This window comes from Pistacia vera, unplaced genomic scaffold (genome assembly GCF_008641045.1).
Source record: "Pistacia vera cultivar Batoury unplaced genomic scaffold, PisVer_v2 Contig146, whole genome shotgun sequence".
Lineage (NCBI taxonomy): Eukaryota > Viridiplantae > Streptophyta > Magnoliopsida > Sapindales > Anacardiaceae > Pistacia > Pistacia vera.
Window position 1 is genome coordinate 980144 of NW_022195532.1, and position 15133 is coordinate 995276.

Sequence of the window (15133 nt, forward strand, 5' to 3'; positions counted from 1 at the left end):
TAACTGTGTTTAATTTGATATTTTCTACCATTTGAGATTTCTTTGTTTTACTTTAGTTGCGTTGTCTACAACCCCCTTTCATTACCGTGTGCATATTTACTGTTTAGGATTTTATTTGTTTTGTTATTTTCTGTGTTTTCATTGTTTTAGAACATGGAATTATCGAATCATTCCCTGTGGGATCGACCCTTGCTTACCCTTATGCAATTCAATAGTTAGGTTAGGGAAGGTTGTTTGTGGGAGATTGGAGGGCTGGGGATGGTAGGAGGTGGCAGAATAGGGGGGCTGGAGGGCTACCCTACATATTGCAAGGTTGGCCACGCACAGCTGCGTGCGTGGCCAGCCCTATAATATACGGGGCAGCCCTCCAACCCCCATATTCCACCACCTTCTGCCATCCTTTGCCGTCTCCAATCATGGAACCTGCCACAACAGCGTCTGTAGGGCTTGCATTAGCTTCCCCGATCCTCTCGAAGCCAAAAACACCCACTCCTCGATGCCCTTGAAGCCCATATCCCCCAAATTGGCAACCTATTGGTTGTTTTTGTTTCTTTTTTGCTGATATTTAGTTTATATTGATTGTGCAGATTTTCTGAAGCGTAAATTATAAAGACTATGGGTTGGAGTTTGTAAGCGATAAGGTACCGTACTTCCCCGTAAGGGTGACATCTAGGTCGAGTTAGCAAGTTTTTATGAGAATAATGGAGATTTTACAGGAACAGAAGAAGGGTATGGACTGATTCAAAGAGAGTTGTTTCGGTCGTTTTGTGAACATCGGAGAAAATTGGAAAAAATGCATTTTGGGGGCAGGGAGTGCATTATATGTTGCTACACTAGATTAAAAGCCAAAAAAAAAAAAAAAATGAAATGTTGTTCATGGTGGATGGGAAGCCACTACGTTTTGGGATGATGGAATATGCCTTGATGATAGGCTTAAGATGTGGGGCATTTCCAGATGCAGAAGAGCAAGAGAGAATAAAGAAGAGTAGGGCAACCAATAACTTGGCTAAAAAGGTTTTGGGGGGGAAGGTATCTATTACGAGACACGATTTAGATGAGAGGTTAGGAGAAGGTGGGTATATCTCTTCAGAGAGGTTCAAGATGTGCCTGGTATGGTTCGTGCATTCGATCTTAATAGCTTTTGACTCAACAAAAGTCGTTAATATGGATTGGGTGAAGTTTGCAATCAACATGAACTTCTTTAATGCTTATCCATGGGGACGGGTATCATTTCAACTAACCATGGACTCCCTGCAAGGAAAAGACATGGCGTTAAAGCAGCGCCAATCTGTCGAGAAGAATAGACCGAGCACATACAATTTGTTTGGCTTCCCATGGGCAATGCAGGTAAATATTAATAGCTTTTTGTTATATTTTTTGTATTATATGTGTTTTAATTATGATATGGATTGTTTTTTTACAATGTAGGTCTGGATGTATGAGGTCGTCCCTGTCCTAGCTAAGGCGAGGGGAAGGATAAAGACTTTGGATGAGTGACGGCAATTTCCTAGGATGTTGCAGTGGCATATCGAGAAGTTCAAGCGGCTCGGGTAAGATTAAAGGATTAATCTTTTCAATATGCACTTGCTTTTAAATGTGGCTTAATTTTGATTGATTTTTTTCTTATTGCAGGGAGTTGTCCATCCCTTCCTCACTGCTACTAGGGGTGAAGAGGGAGAGGAGTATGTTACATCATTCAAAGCACTGGAGGATGCAGCAGATGAAGGGATAGACCACCTGATGTGAGACCTAGAAAGGGTCATACATGTGAGTGCAGTTGCAGGGCCACTGCTTGAGAATGTTGTTGACGCTGAGGATGATGAAGCTCCAATCGGCGGGAGGGAGAAGGAGGAAGAGGATGAAGAGGTTCGTACGCCTCCACCCAATTGGCAAACCAGTACAACAAGTACCGCTTTGTTGAGGCATTGGGGGCAGGAGAATAAGGTGGTTGACCTCATAAACGGTATGTTTGAGAGTTTTACAATAGTCGTTTATGAGAGGTTTGAGAAGATGGAAGAGTAGATGAAAAGGGTGGAGGAGAAAGTTGGTAGAGTGGAGGAGGAAGTTGGTAGGGTATTAAAAGTGGTTGAAGTTCAACCTGAGCATAAAAGAGAGAGCCAAAAGAGTAAGCATGTAATTTCTCGTTACACGGCAGTAAAGTATGGAAAGAAGAGGAAAACAAAGAAAAAAAATGAGGAAGTCCGTGAAAGTGGAGAAGCAAAAATAGAGGAGGAAGGTAAGGAGGAAGGCGGAGGAAGTGGGGAAGTGAAAAATGGAGGAGGGTGAGGCGGGATGCGAAGGAAATGGGGAAGTGAAAATAGAGGAGGAAGGCGGAGGAAGTGGGCAAGTGAAAACGGAGAAGTTAAAGGTCGATTTGTATAGGCCAATAGATGAGGAAAAGAAAAAACTCATCTATGTCTATTACAATGATTCTAGAAGTGATGGGCATGTAAAGTGCAAGACTGTGGATTATCCTTGGGAGTGGTTTGAAAAGATGTTGACAATTTGCAGGTCGCTCGACGACTCGGTGAGTTCTTTTCTCTTATTTTTGTTTATGTTTTCCATAATGTATTGTATACTTATCATGTTGTTTTTATTTGATGTAACACATCGATGAGGTATTGGCACTTATGAAGATACGACGGAGCAGTAATGGTGATATTTTATATTCGCATTGTACCATCACTGATGTGGTCTTTGGCCAAACGCTAATAACCCTAAACCCTAAACACTAGTAACTACATATGATACTTTAATGAAAAAGGCCATTGGTAGAGGTGCAACAAAGGGAGGCAAGCGGAAAAGATTTGCCACAGATGATCGACGGTGTCCTTGATGATTTTCAATTTGATAACAAGATGATGCAGTATGTACGAGGGGAAAAGGCCCAAACATGGGAACAGTTGGGCAAACGTTAAAAGAGTATACTGCATCATAAACATCAAGGATATGCATTGGATAACAATCTCGCGCTACTAGATGAGGGTTTGCTACAGATCCTTGACTGCAACCCAAATATTTGTCAAGAGAGGCAATTGGAGACGGAGTTGCAGCCACTGTGTGTATTGTTTCCACAGCTGTTGCGCGACAGCAGGATTTAAGCACTTGGGTGATGAACTACTGACAGGAAAGTGGCGACTCAAGGTAAATTTTGTATAAAACTTATATAATACAATTATTCTATAAGCTGATTCTAATGCTAATGTATTCCTCCTATTGTAGTGCTAATTGCGGGGCATATGCACTAAAATTTATTGAGTTTGACATGACCAACACCCCGATGGACAGCTTGAATGACGAAACAATGAGCAACTATCGGAAGCATCAGGCTGTTGATACTTGGGTTATGGTGCTGCTGTTGATGCTGATGCTGATGCTGATGCTGAAGGTGTGATGGATAATTTTGGAGGATGGGGAAGTGGCTGAAGAGCATTAAAGAGGGGGGATGGAGGCTGCCGACCCTAATTTTGTTTTGATGTATATAGGACATTTATTTGTAGTATATAATGTTGTAATTTAATGTAATTGACACATTTCAGATTAATACAAAATCAATTCAATATTTCTCTCCTTACTTTGAGTTTGAGTTTATTTAGTATTCTTGTTACATGACATTGATGTGTTGATGCAATTAGGTTGCCAAATTCAGAAGAAAATATGGAATTAATATGTGTTTGTGATTTTAGTTTGTCAAAATTTAGGAGAAAAGTTGGAAAAAAATATGTATTGCCCATGATCACTTAAGCGATATATAAGCGACTACATATATCGCTTAAGCAACCAAGGGTTCTCTATGAAGGATCGCTTAAGCGATCGTGCATCTGAGTATATGTTTATTCTACCATGGACTTGATCACTTAAGCGACCAAAGGTAAAAGTGAAAAATCGCTTAAGCAAGACCATAAATCCCTTAAGCGATCATACATCTAGGTAGATCTTGATTCTGTCATGGACTGGATCGCTTAAGCGATACCAAATCGCTTAAGCATCAACAGTAAAAGTGAAGAATCGCTTAAGCGAGACAATAACTCGCTTAAGTGATCGTACATCTGAGCAGATCTTCATTCTGCCTCGGACTTGATCGCTTAAGCGATACCAAGGGTAAAAGCAAAGAATCGCTTAAGCGAGACCATAAATCGCTTAAGCAATCGTGCATCTGGGCAGATCTTCATTCTGCCTCAGACTTGATCGCTTAAGCGACCAAGGGTAAAAGCGAACAATCGCTTAAACGAGATAGTAAATCGCTTAAGCGATCATGCATCTAAGCAGACCTTCATTCTGTCTCGAACTTGATTGCTTAAGCGATCCCAAATCGCTTAAGCGAATGTGCATCTGGGCAAATCTTCATTCTACCTCGAACTTGATCACTTAAGCGATCGTGCATCTAGGTAGATCTTTATTCTGCCTCGGACTTGATCGCTTAAGTGACCAAGTGTAAAAGTGAACAATCGTGTAACACCCTACTTGAGGTACGTAGCTAGTTTATGTTGCATTGTTTGAATGTTTATTGTTTTGCCCTTAATTAAGTTTGTATGTTGTTAATATTGTTTGGTTGGCCCTTAGTTGAATGTGCATTTTGGTTTGGTTGAGTGGTTGCCCTGAATTTGGTGAAGTCTTGCAGAATTTTGGAAGTGCAGACTTCGTCGTGGCGAAGAAGAAGTTTCGCCGTGGCGACGTAGGCTCTGGATTTCTTCGCCGCGGCGAAGAGTTGACTAAAAAGTTTGGTGAAGTTTCTAGAGAATTTTCCATAGGGGCAAAGTGACCATTCTACCCCTAATTAGTAGGAAAAGTGGGGAGTAAAATGTAAGGAAATTTCATGGAGAATGTGTTAGAGTTGGGGGTGTGAGTGCAATGAATTAAAGGACAAAGATGGAATTTCTAAGAAAGAGTAAGGGCAAAATGGGAATGCATGTGTAATCTATGAGCTAATAAGGGTTTGGGTTTAGTAAACCCTTCATTCTTCATCCTCCACCGTCATTCCCATTCACCATTTTCTCTCAACTTTTCACTTAAATCTTTCAAGGATTTTTTTGAGGGCTTTTAGTTGGATCTTGGTAGAGAATTGTTTCTAAGCATCAAAAGGTAAGGATTCATGCTCTAGTATAAATTTAAGTTGAGTAAATGTTGAGTTCTTATTAAATTTATGCTTAGGAATTAAGAGAAGAAGTAAGTCCAACAAGTTAGAGAGCTTTTGTGCAAGAACTCAAGAAAAAAGGTAAGTGAATCCAACCCAAGTTAAAGTTTAAGAAATCTTTGAGTAGAGATTTTCTTTATGCATGTATGTATTATGCTTGTTGAGAATTGAGATGAGATGAGTAGATAATTGATGATTGAGATGAGATGAGTAGATAATTGATGATTGGTTGAATATATGTAAATGATGAGAAGTGTTTTGATGTGTGAAGAGAGAGTGAAGTTGAGTTAAAGTTGGAGAGGTTTTGTGTAAACCTTTTTGGGAGTGTTTTCCCTGACAGGAATTATGGCTATATGAGGGAGTTTTCTCCCATTTTGGATAGTTAAAGAGAATAGTAGAGTTATAGATAAAGTAGAGTTTTTGCATGTACATGAGTTGTTTGATGAAATGCTTAAGAGAAGCATGAGTAAGAGTAGAGAACCTTAATTATTGCAATATTGCATATTTGCATTTCATAAGTGCATTAATGAGCATGAGTTATCTATATGTCTTGATTGTGCACTTGAGAAGTAGTTTGAGAAAGAGTAGAGAACTTTGAGAATCAACTACTTTAAAAGTAAAGAGAAAAAGAGAATGAGCACTAGAGCACAAAAAGAGAGTAGTGCTAAAGAAGAGAATATAGTAGGTTGTGCGATGGGGAACCCGTGAGTGATGAGTAGAGGTCACGAAGAGTGGAACACTAGGTTCCAGCCGTGCCTCTGGTAAGATGGGGTCGTGACAGTCACGAAGAGTGGAATATGAGGTTTCGGCCGTGCCTTCGTTAAGACGGGGCTGTGACATTCAAGAGAGAGAGAGAATAGGTACTCATATGGCCAAGGGTTCCGAATCCATGCATAACCGAGTTCGATCGACAGAGAATGAGTAAAAGTCAAGAAGAGTGGGATAAGTTCCCGGTCGTACCTCCGGTAAGATGGGGCCGTGACATCCACAGAGAAAGTTAGTAGAAAAGAAATGTGAGAAGAGAAACAAACAGAAAAATGAGAGAGTAATGTAAGGAAAGAATTAAGAGAAAGATTTATGGGGATAGACGAGTAGAGGATTTACTTACTGAGCCTTTTATGCTCACCCCGTTGTTTTCTGTGTGTTTTGCAGGATCTAGGTGAGGACGCGGTCAGATGGACGTCGGCAAGCGAGGAGAATTAGCAACATTGTCCACCACATTTTTGATGACTCTTGTCTATGATACTTAACTTTGTATAAAGAATGTATATATTTAATAAAAGAAAAATTTGGGCCCAACTGTTTATGTTATCATACTTGTATTTTTATTATGTATACTTGTATTTTTATTATGTATACTTGTAATTTTATTACGTATATTTTATGAGTATATGAGTAGAAAGCAGTTATTACAAATCGCTTAAGCAATCGTGCATCTGGGCAAATCTTCATTCTGCCTCAGACTTGATCGCTTAAGCGATCCCAAATCGCCTAAGTAACCAAGGGTAAAAGCAAACAATCCCTTAAGCGAGACAATAAATCGCTTAAGCTATCGTGCATTTAGGCAGATATTGATTATGCCCTGTACATAATCGCTTAAGCGACCAAGGGTAAAAGTGAAGCATCGCTTAAGTGATCTTGATTCTTGCTTGTATGTGATCACTTAAGCGACAGTACTAGATCGCTTAAGTGACTAAGGCTAAATACACAAGATCGCTTAAGCGAGAGATGAAATCTCTTAAGTGATCCAGTGTATTCGGATTATTTTTATTGCCTTTCACAAGATCGCTTAAGCGATTAACATTATCGCTTAAGCGATGAAAGCTTATAAACACTGGATTGCTTAAGCGATGATTAGATCGCTTAAGCGATTCCTTTTTTTTTCTTTTTCTTTTTTTGGAATAGGTTGTCAACCCCATATTAAGTGACGTTAATGTGAAATTCGGACTTTCGCAACATTACGTGATTATTAACGTTAATGTTAAGCGACATCAGTTAGTAACACTTATTAAGGCAAATTAAGAAGGATTATTTGCAACCTAATTCCATCTACACATATTAAGGTTACAAGTGTAAGCATGCCATGTTAGTAGAAACGTACCTGATTTCATAAATATGGATGATGTATTTAAGAATGATTAGATTGAAATAAGCTTCAATTTTGACTATACAATTAGTTCAGTGGACCATGATCTGTCTGTGTCAATTGATTTGATTATTTATATCACTTAATCGATATTTTTTCAAAATTATATTATATTTTAATTAAATTAATTCTTTTACATCTGTCCTTAAACATGGAAAAGAAATATTAAAGCATAGAATGTTTTTAAAGTACCAAAGTAAATTACCCTTAATCGCTTAAGCGATATATGGTGTCGCTTAAGCGATCTCGTCTATTTTTCCTTGGTCGCTTAAGCGATATATGGTTTCGCTTAAGCGATCTTGTCTATTTGGTCTTGGTTACTTAAACGATAATAAATCGCTTATGCGATCTTGTAAAAGGCAGAATAAAGATCATCCAACTGTACTGGATCACTTAAACGATCCTAGGTCTCTCTTAAGCGATCCAGTATGTTCAGTCTTAGTCGCTTAAGCGATCACATATAATCGAGGATCAAAATCATTTAAGCGATGCTTCAATTTTACCCTTGATTGCTTAAGCGGTCTAACATGTCCAAGGCAGAATCAAGTCACCCCAGGTGCACGATCGCTTAAGTGATTTAAGTTCTCGCTTAAGCAATTCTTTTCTTTTACCCTTGGTCGCTTAAGCGATCATGTCCAAGGTAGAATCAAGATCACTTAAGTGATTCTTCACTTTTGGCCTTGATCGCTTAAGCAACCAAGGTCATTTTGCTTCTTATCTCATCGATCTTTTGATATTGGGCACGTTTGAGTGAGAAATTATGTTTCGTATTGTGGGTGAGCTCTATATTCAATCATAACCATCCATATTTGTGAAATGAGGTACGTTTCTACTAATTTGCCACACTCGTGACTAATTCAGTAAATTGATTGATTGTCTTAATATGACAATGATGTTGATAATATTTATTTTGCTTGTCTTACTTTTTTGGTAGCAATCAGTGCCGTACAGAGGTACTATGCAAAATTTTACTAACTTAAAACCCTTTTTAAAATTGATGAAAAAGAAAAATAATTAATTTGATTTAATATGTTATAAAGGATGATTTATTCAAGGTAACAATAAAATTTAAAACATAAAAAATTTAAAACAACAACTCTTCAACGGTTGGTCTTGGCAACTCTCTCGATTTCATCCTTCTTCTTGATGACATAGCTGGAAATACAAGGACATAAAATCAGTTTAATGCACCACAAAAGAGAAACATAATAACTTCATCAGATCATTTAAGCGATCTACTTGTCAGATTTGAATATAAGAAAAGATCGTTTAAGCCACTTAAGCGATTTGGTGGCCACCAGATCTGATCTGAGCAGTATATCGTTTAAGCGATCTTTGGTCACTTAAGCGATCTGATGTTCAGATCTAAAAATAAGAGTAGATCACTTAAGCAATCGGCTGTTATCTGCAGATCTGAACATCAAATCGCTTAAACGACCTAAGATCGCTTAAACAATCTACTGTTCAGATATGCAGATAACAGTCGATTGCTTAAACGATCTTATGTCACTTAAGCGATCTGATCTTATCTGCAGATTGCTTGCTTTCTTGCTACTGATCAATTCGAACCTAATGTTTAGGATCTGCATGTGATTGATTCTGGCAATTGCTTCTCTTGTGGCCAGGTTGCTTGCAAATTGAGCACTTATTCATCCTCCGGGGAACCTCACAAGCTGATAGAATACGCTTAACTCTTTTTCTCCCATTTTCTGTCTTTTTGAATAGCAGATATATGATAATGTGAACCAACTCTGGCGGCACCACCCACTGCTCTTATTAAGGAACTTAATATATCGTTTCCAAATAAGCTAACATGTAGTGATTTGCCATATAAAGAGGGCAGCAAAGTTCCATGTAAATTCTTGAACCAAAATCTGGCTTCCATTGGTGTTTCAGTGCTTCTAGTACATGACGACAAGGTAAACGTTGAATGTCAAGCACTTTACAGCTGCAAGTTTTACTAAAAAGATTAACTAGGGCATCCGAACCATAGTTGCACACGGTGAACTCTTAAGCATTAAAAGGATAGGCAAACAGTGCATTTGATAGTTCCATACATTCTCGCAATAATTTTTCAACTGACAGAACAAGAGTTGTGGTAAAATTATGTGACTCTGTACGACGCTCATGGAACCACCGTGACAATGTCCTCTAGATTGCATCAAAAAGGGCAACTATTGGAAACTCTCTTTCTATTAACAACTTCGAATTTATGGACTCGGCTATGTTCATGGTCAAGAAATCAAACCTTCTTCCAGTAAAGTAAGCTCTATTCCATTGTTCGAAACCAACATCATGCTCAAGATACTTAGCAATTCTATCATCTTTGATTCGAATTTTTCGGAAGTGCTCCTCGAACTCATCAACTTGATAAGCTTTTGCTGCCATGTAGTATGTCTGAAAGAGGCCAACACACTTAAACTTTTGTTTTATGTTCTCACCAAGGTGCTTCATACAGAATCTGTGATGTGCTTGAGGGTAAATAGTGGCAATTCCTCTCTTTATAGAGTTGTGCCTGTTGGATATTATGCACAACTTGTCACTATCAAGCACTATCATACGTAATTGCTGAAAAAACCAAATCCACGACTTGTCGTTCTCAAAGTCAACCATACACCATGCAACGGGATATGTGTGAATCTCGCTATCATGTGCAGTGGCCACCAACAATGTACCTCTATACTTTCCCGTCACAAAGCAACCGTCAATAGCCAACACCTTTCTCATGTTTACAAAACCCTTTATAGCAGCATCGTAAGCAACAAAAAAATATTTAAACCTCATATTCTTGTCCCACTTCAAAGCCGTCTTTCTACCTTGGTTTGACTCAAGCATATAATGGTACGCTTCTAAAACTACGTATATGTGCTCCAATGTGCCCCTCACAAAATCTTGTGCATGTTATCTCATTTTCTATCATTTCCAGTAACTAACAATGCATCACAACTCTGTGTGCACAAGTCTCTGAATGTCCTTAGAGATGGACCTTTCCTTTCAACGAACTAACTTTTGACAAATTGTCCAATAACATCAGTGGAGGCTTGCCGATGCTCACCTGAAATATGTCCTAAACCACATATGTGCTCATGGGTATATGTGCTAACAATAAATTTTTTGGACTCCACCAACCTTCTACAATAAACCCACCACTTGCACTTTCGGTCACGACATGCAACTGCCACTACCGATGAATTAGACTTTTTGGTGATAACCTCAAAATTACCTCTCACGACAATAAGTTTTAGCTTCCTCACCACTTCCTCTTTGTTGTCAAATAAATACCCTATGCGCAACTCCAATCCATCAGTAAAAACATGAGTTAATTCACTACTACTTGCAATTGTCGCAAATATGTCCTAAACTACATGTGTACTCACGGGTATATGTGCTAACAATAAATTTTTCAGACTCCACCAACCTTTTACGATAAACCTACCACTTGCACTTTCGATCACAACGTGCAACCGTCACTACCGATGAATTAGACTTTTTGGTGAGAAACTCAAAATTACCTCTCACGGCAATAAGTTTTAACTTCCTCACCACTTCCTCTTTGTTGTCAAATAAATACACTATACGCAACTCCGATCCATTAGTAAAAACATGAGCTAATTCACTACTACTTACAATTGCCGCAAATATGTCCCAAACCACATGTGTGCTGACGGGTATATGTGCTAACAATAAATTTTTCAGACTCCGCCAACCTTCTACAATAAACCCGCCACTTGCACTTCGGTCACGACATGCTACCATCACTACTGATGAATTAGAATTTTTGGTGATGAACTCAAAATTACCTCTCACGGCAAAAAGTTTTAGCTTCCTCACCACTTCTTCTTTGTTGTCAAATAAATACATTATGCGCAACTCCGATCCATCAGTAAAAACATGAGTTGATTCACTACTACTTGCAATTGCTGCCTCTGAACCTGCATAAAAGACCATATTTTCCCTTCCTCACAAACTACACCTTCTGCATAATTTGTATTTAAAGGAATCTCTACATCTGCGAGAACATGTACGGGGTCCTTCTCCTCAACATTTTCATTCTGCCGCAATGACCAACCTCTTCTACAGTGTCCTCCTCACCACCCAAATCACCACCTACTCTTGATTTTTCAACTAAGAAATCAATGTCCTCGTAGTTCAAATTAAAACCAGTATTCTCTCTACCAACTTCCTCGTTATCCCCTTCCTTTGAACCAACTTCCAACGGTTTATCAACAACTATATCACTACATGAGATACCTTCATCCAACTTTAATATAGCAGGAGATACCTTATAATGTTCAGGAACTCTGCTTAACACATACTTCACAACTACATCACTACATGAGCAACTCAAATCACCTCTTCTAATTATTTTATCAATCAACTCATCAAAACTAACCTCTGCGCTCACAGCAATTGGGATAACTTCTTTGCTCTTCCTAATGCACTTCCAACAACTTTCTTCCTCCACCCACTCACCAAAATATTCAACACCAAAAACAACTTGTCTCATGTCTAATAATAGCCAAGTACCTATAATGCAAGAAAAAAAAAATATTATTAACTGATGTATTAAGGGTTGAAAGATTTTAAAAAGCATCTGCAGAGTCGCTTGAGCGATCTAGTGTATCGCTTAAGCGATTTGGTATATCGCTTACTAGATCGCTTAAGCGATATAATGAATCGCTTAAGCGATCTGGTATAAATAAGCATGATCGCTTGAGCGATCTTCTACCATTTACCTGATCACTTAAGCGATCTACGATATGCTGCATTATACTAAACATACTAGATCGCTTAAGCGATCTATCATATCCAGAACACATTTTCAGTCATCTCCACCTATAATCGGTGCTACGAACCCCAGCTACCCACAATGCAAGAAAATATTCAACAATTTTCACTCCTTTCAACTTGCATTACATCAAACACAACCCAACAACATAAACAACTAAATCAAAATCATAACCCAAACCCAATCCATCATTAAATCTTTGTAAATCGAAATATAAAATGGAAATGAGAGATACACATACCTGGATGAAATTTCAAGAGGTGGAGGGGGAGGAGGATCTGTGGCGGAGAAGATGTTAATGGCGGAGGAAGAAGATAGTGTTAATGGTGGGAAAAAGAAGATGTACAGGATGGAGGAAGAAGAAGATGTACAAGAAAAAGAAGATGTAGATGAAACTTAGAATAAACAGCAACCAGGAGAGCGATGTGTTAATGGCGGGAGGAAGAAGAAGAAGATATTATGTTTAGGTTTGTTTGCAAAAATTTCAGGTTTTTGAGGACATATTTCATTAATCCTAATTAAGTCATGATTAGTGTTTAATTGTCATTAGTTTGTCTTAATAAAAAATAAGGTCATTTAGTAAAGACTAAAAAATTATATGGCCTTTTAAATAAATTCAAAGCCAATATTTGCCCCCTTTTTTTAGTTGTAAAAACATAGCCCTCCTATTGATGATCACCTGTCAAGCCAAACACTTGTCATTCTTTTAAAACGGTGCATAACCATCTTTTTTATGATACTATAAACTAATTCAATTATTCCTCTTTTCAATTTGAAAATGTTTAGTTTGGACATACTTTACACATACGGAAAATTTATTCTAATATAAAAATCTTGTAAATCCTTTAAAAATTTATTATATACTTTGTCAAATGTTTGAATTTTTCAACCAAAATAAATAAATAAAGCTCTTACAATTTACTAATATAATAATATAATTTATGAAATAAATAGTATATAAAGTACATTAGAGTTTACTAATATAACCACTTAAACATTCACTGCAATTTTGTAAGATTGGGCTTTATTATAAATTAACTGAAGCCCAAGTCCTAAGGCCCATATGGTTAGCCCATCTAGGGGACAGCCCAATGAAAACTAGGGTTTTATATCTATCTTTAACCTATAATAAACCAACCTTCGCCCCTTTTGCTACGAGAGTAAGCTCCGTCCGCTCCTTGCAAAATCAGAACTTGTAAGTTCCTCTCTTCAATCAAGCAACGAATCTCACTTACTCTTTGAAATTTAATCTCTTTCGTAACTGTTCTTCTTCTTCTGTAACGCCTTTTGCAGCAGGTAAAGGTAAGACTTTGAGAGATGGTTAAACACAACAATGTCGTGCCAAATGGGCACTTTAAGAAGCACTGGCAGAATTATGTCAAGACTTGGTTTAACCAGCCTGCAAGGAAGACCAGGAGACGCGTTGGTTAGTTTTTATTTATCTATTTATTTCTTTTAACTTTTAACTTTTAATTATTATTATTATTTTTTTTTTATTTTTTTTATTTTTTTTTATTTTTTTTTTGCGTTTTTGATTTGTGGGTTAAGTAAATTTTGGTTTTGATTGATTTTTTTGTGTTATTGTTTGCAGCTCGTCAAAAGAAGGCGGTGAAAATCTTTCCTCGCCCGACAGCTGGGCCGCTTCGCCCCATTGTTCACGGGCAGACTTTGAAGTATAACATGAAATTGAGGGCTGGGAGAGGCTTCACTCTTGAAGAACTCAAGGTGGACTTTTTTTTTTTCTTTGTTATTGTTTTAGATATGTGGTTTACTTTTCAGTACATCTAGATCTGTGAAATTAGAAATTCAATTACATGTATAAATGTATTCTATTTTGGTTGTTTGTCAGTTGTGTTTTAGTTCAAATTACAGAAAGTTATTGTATGCACTATAAAATTTCAATATACGGGGTTAAAACAATAGCTTTAATGGATTTAGTAACTTGAAAATGGGTGTTTTTTTAATTTAAATTTTAGTTATCACAAGGAGGAGGTGGGGTAATTTGATTTGTGTTTTTGTTTGAGATAAGGGTGGTGCTGTGAGATGTTTAATTTTGTGTTTTTGTTTGATTGGAAGGGTGGTGCTGCCGTGTGTGGTAACCGAAAAAACAAAATGTGAAAATAAAATGAAGTTATTTTGAGTTCTATAGATTGTTGCCATCATAAACGTAGTGAATCTAAGTTCGGGTGTTATTATTGATTGTGTTTCCTATTGGGGATGTAATGCTCTGTACTCAATCAGGCTGCAGGCATTCCCAAGAAACTAGCACCAACTATTGGCATTTCTGTTGATCATCGCCGTAAGAACCGATCCTTGGAGGGTCTTCAAGCTAATGTTCAAAGGTTGAAGACATACAAGGCCAAATTGGTTGTCTTCCCAAGACGTGCACGCAAAGCTAAGGTAATTGGAGAGAGAAATGTATAATGATTGCATGTTGTTGTTATCTGTTTCTATATTCAAATTTTATTTATTGTCTTTTTGGGATGTAGGCTGGTGATTCTGCTTCGGAGGAACTGGCAACAGCAACCCAAGTACAAGGCCCCTACATGCCTATCACTCTTGAGAAACCTACTGTGGAGCTTGTTAAGGTTACTGAAGATATGAAGTCCTTCAAGGCATATGGCAAGCTGCGTGTGGAGAGGATGAACACACGCCATGTTGGTGCCAGGCTGAAGAAGGCTGCAGAGGCTGAGAAGGAAGAAAAGAAGTAAAGTTGTTTGACTTGATTACACATAATTTTGAAGTCTGATGTTGGACTACTTTTTGCATCTAGGATTTGACTCTGGTTTTTATAGTTATTTTCAACTGTTAATCTGGTTTATAAGCCTTAAAATTTCTTGGTTGTATCGCATGTGTAGACTTATGCCTATATTTTTCTTTGAGTATTTTATTCAATGAAGTAAATTCTGGCACTTCTTAAGCTCTAATGGCAATGGTTAGACATATTTGTGGGTTCTTTGCTGTGCAAATTGTGTTAGAAAGAAAAATATCATTCATGCTGGGCTACCATAACAGTCTGTATAACGGTCATTCTGTTTGAAGGTTACTGCTTTGTTAGCTCAAG

General features: G+C 37.8%; 1 protein-coding gene across 1 annotated transcript; it reads left to right on the top strand.

The window, feature by feature from the left end:
* The first annotated feature begins 13160 nt into the window (after positions 1–13160).
* Positions 13161–15025, top strand: LOC116123908 (60S ribosomal protein L13-1-like). Its single transcript, XM_031409646.1, has 5 exons — positions 13161–13264; positions 13363–13495; positions 13661–13794; positions 14311–14469; positions 14559–15025. Exons 2-5 carry the CDS (start codon positions 13387–13389, stop codon positions 14778–14780), a joined length of 624 nt encoding a protein of 207 aa, XP_031265506.1. The 5' UTR covers positions 13161–13264; positions 13363–13386; the 3' UTR covers positions 14781–15025.
* The last annotated feature ends 108 nt before the right edge of the window (positions 15026–15133 follow it).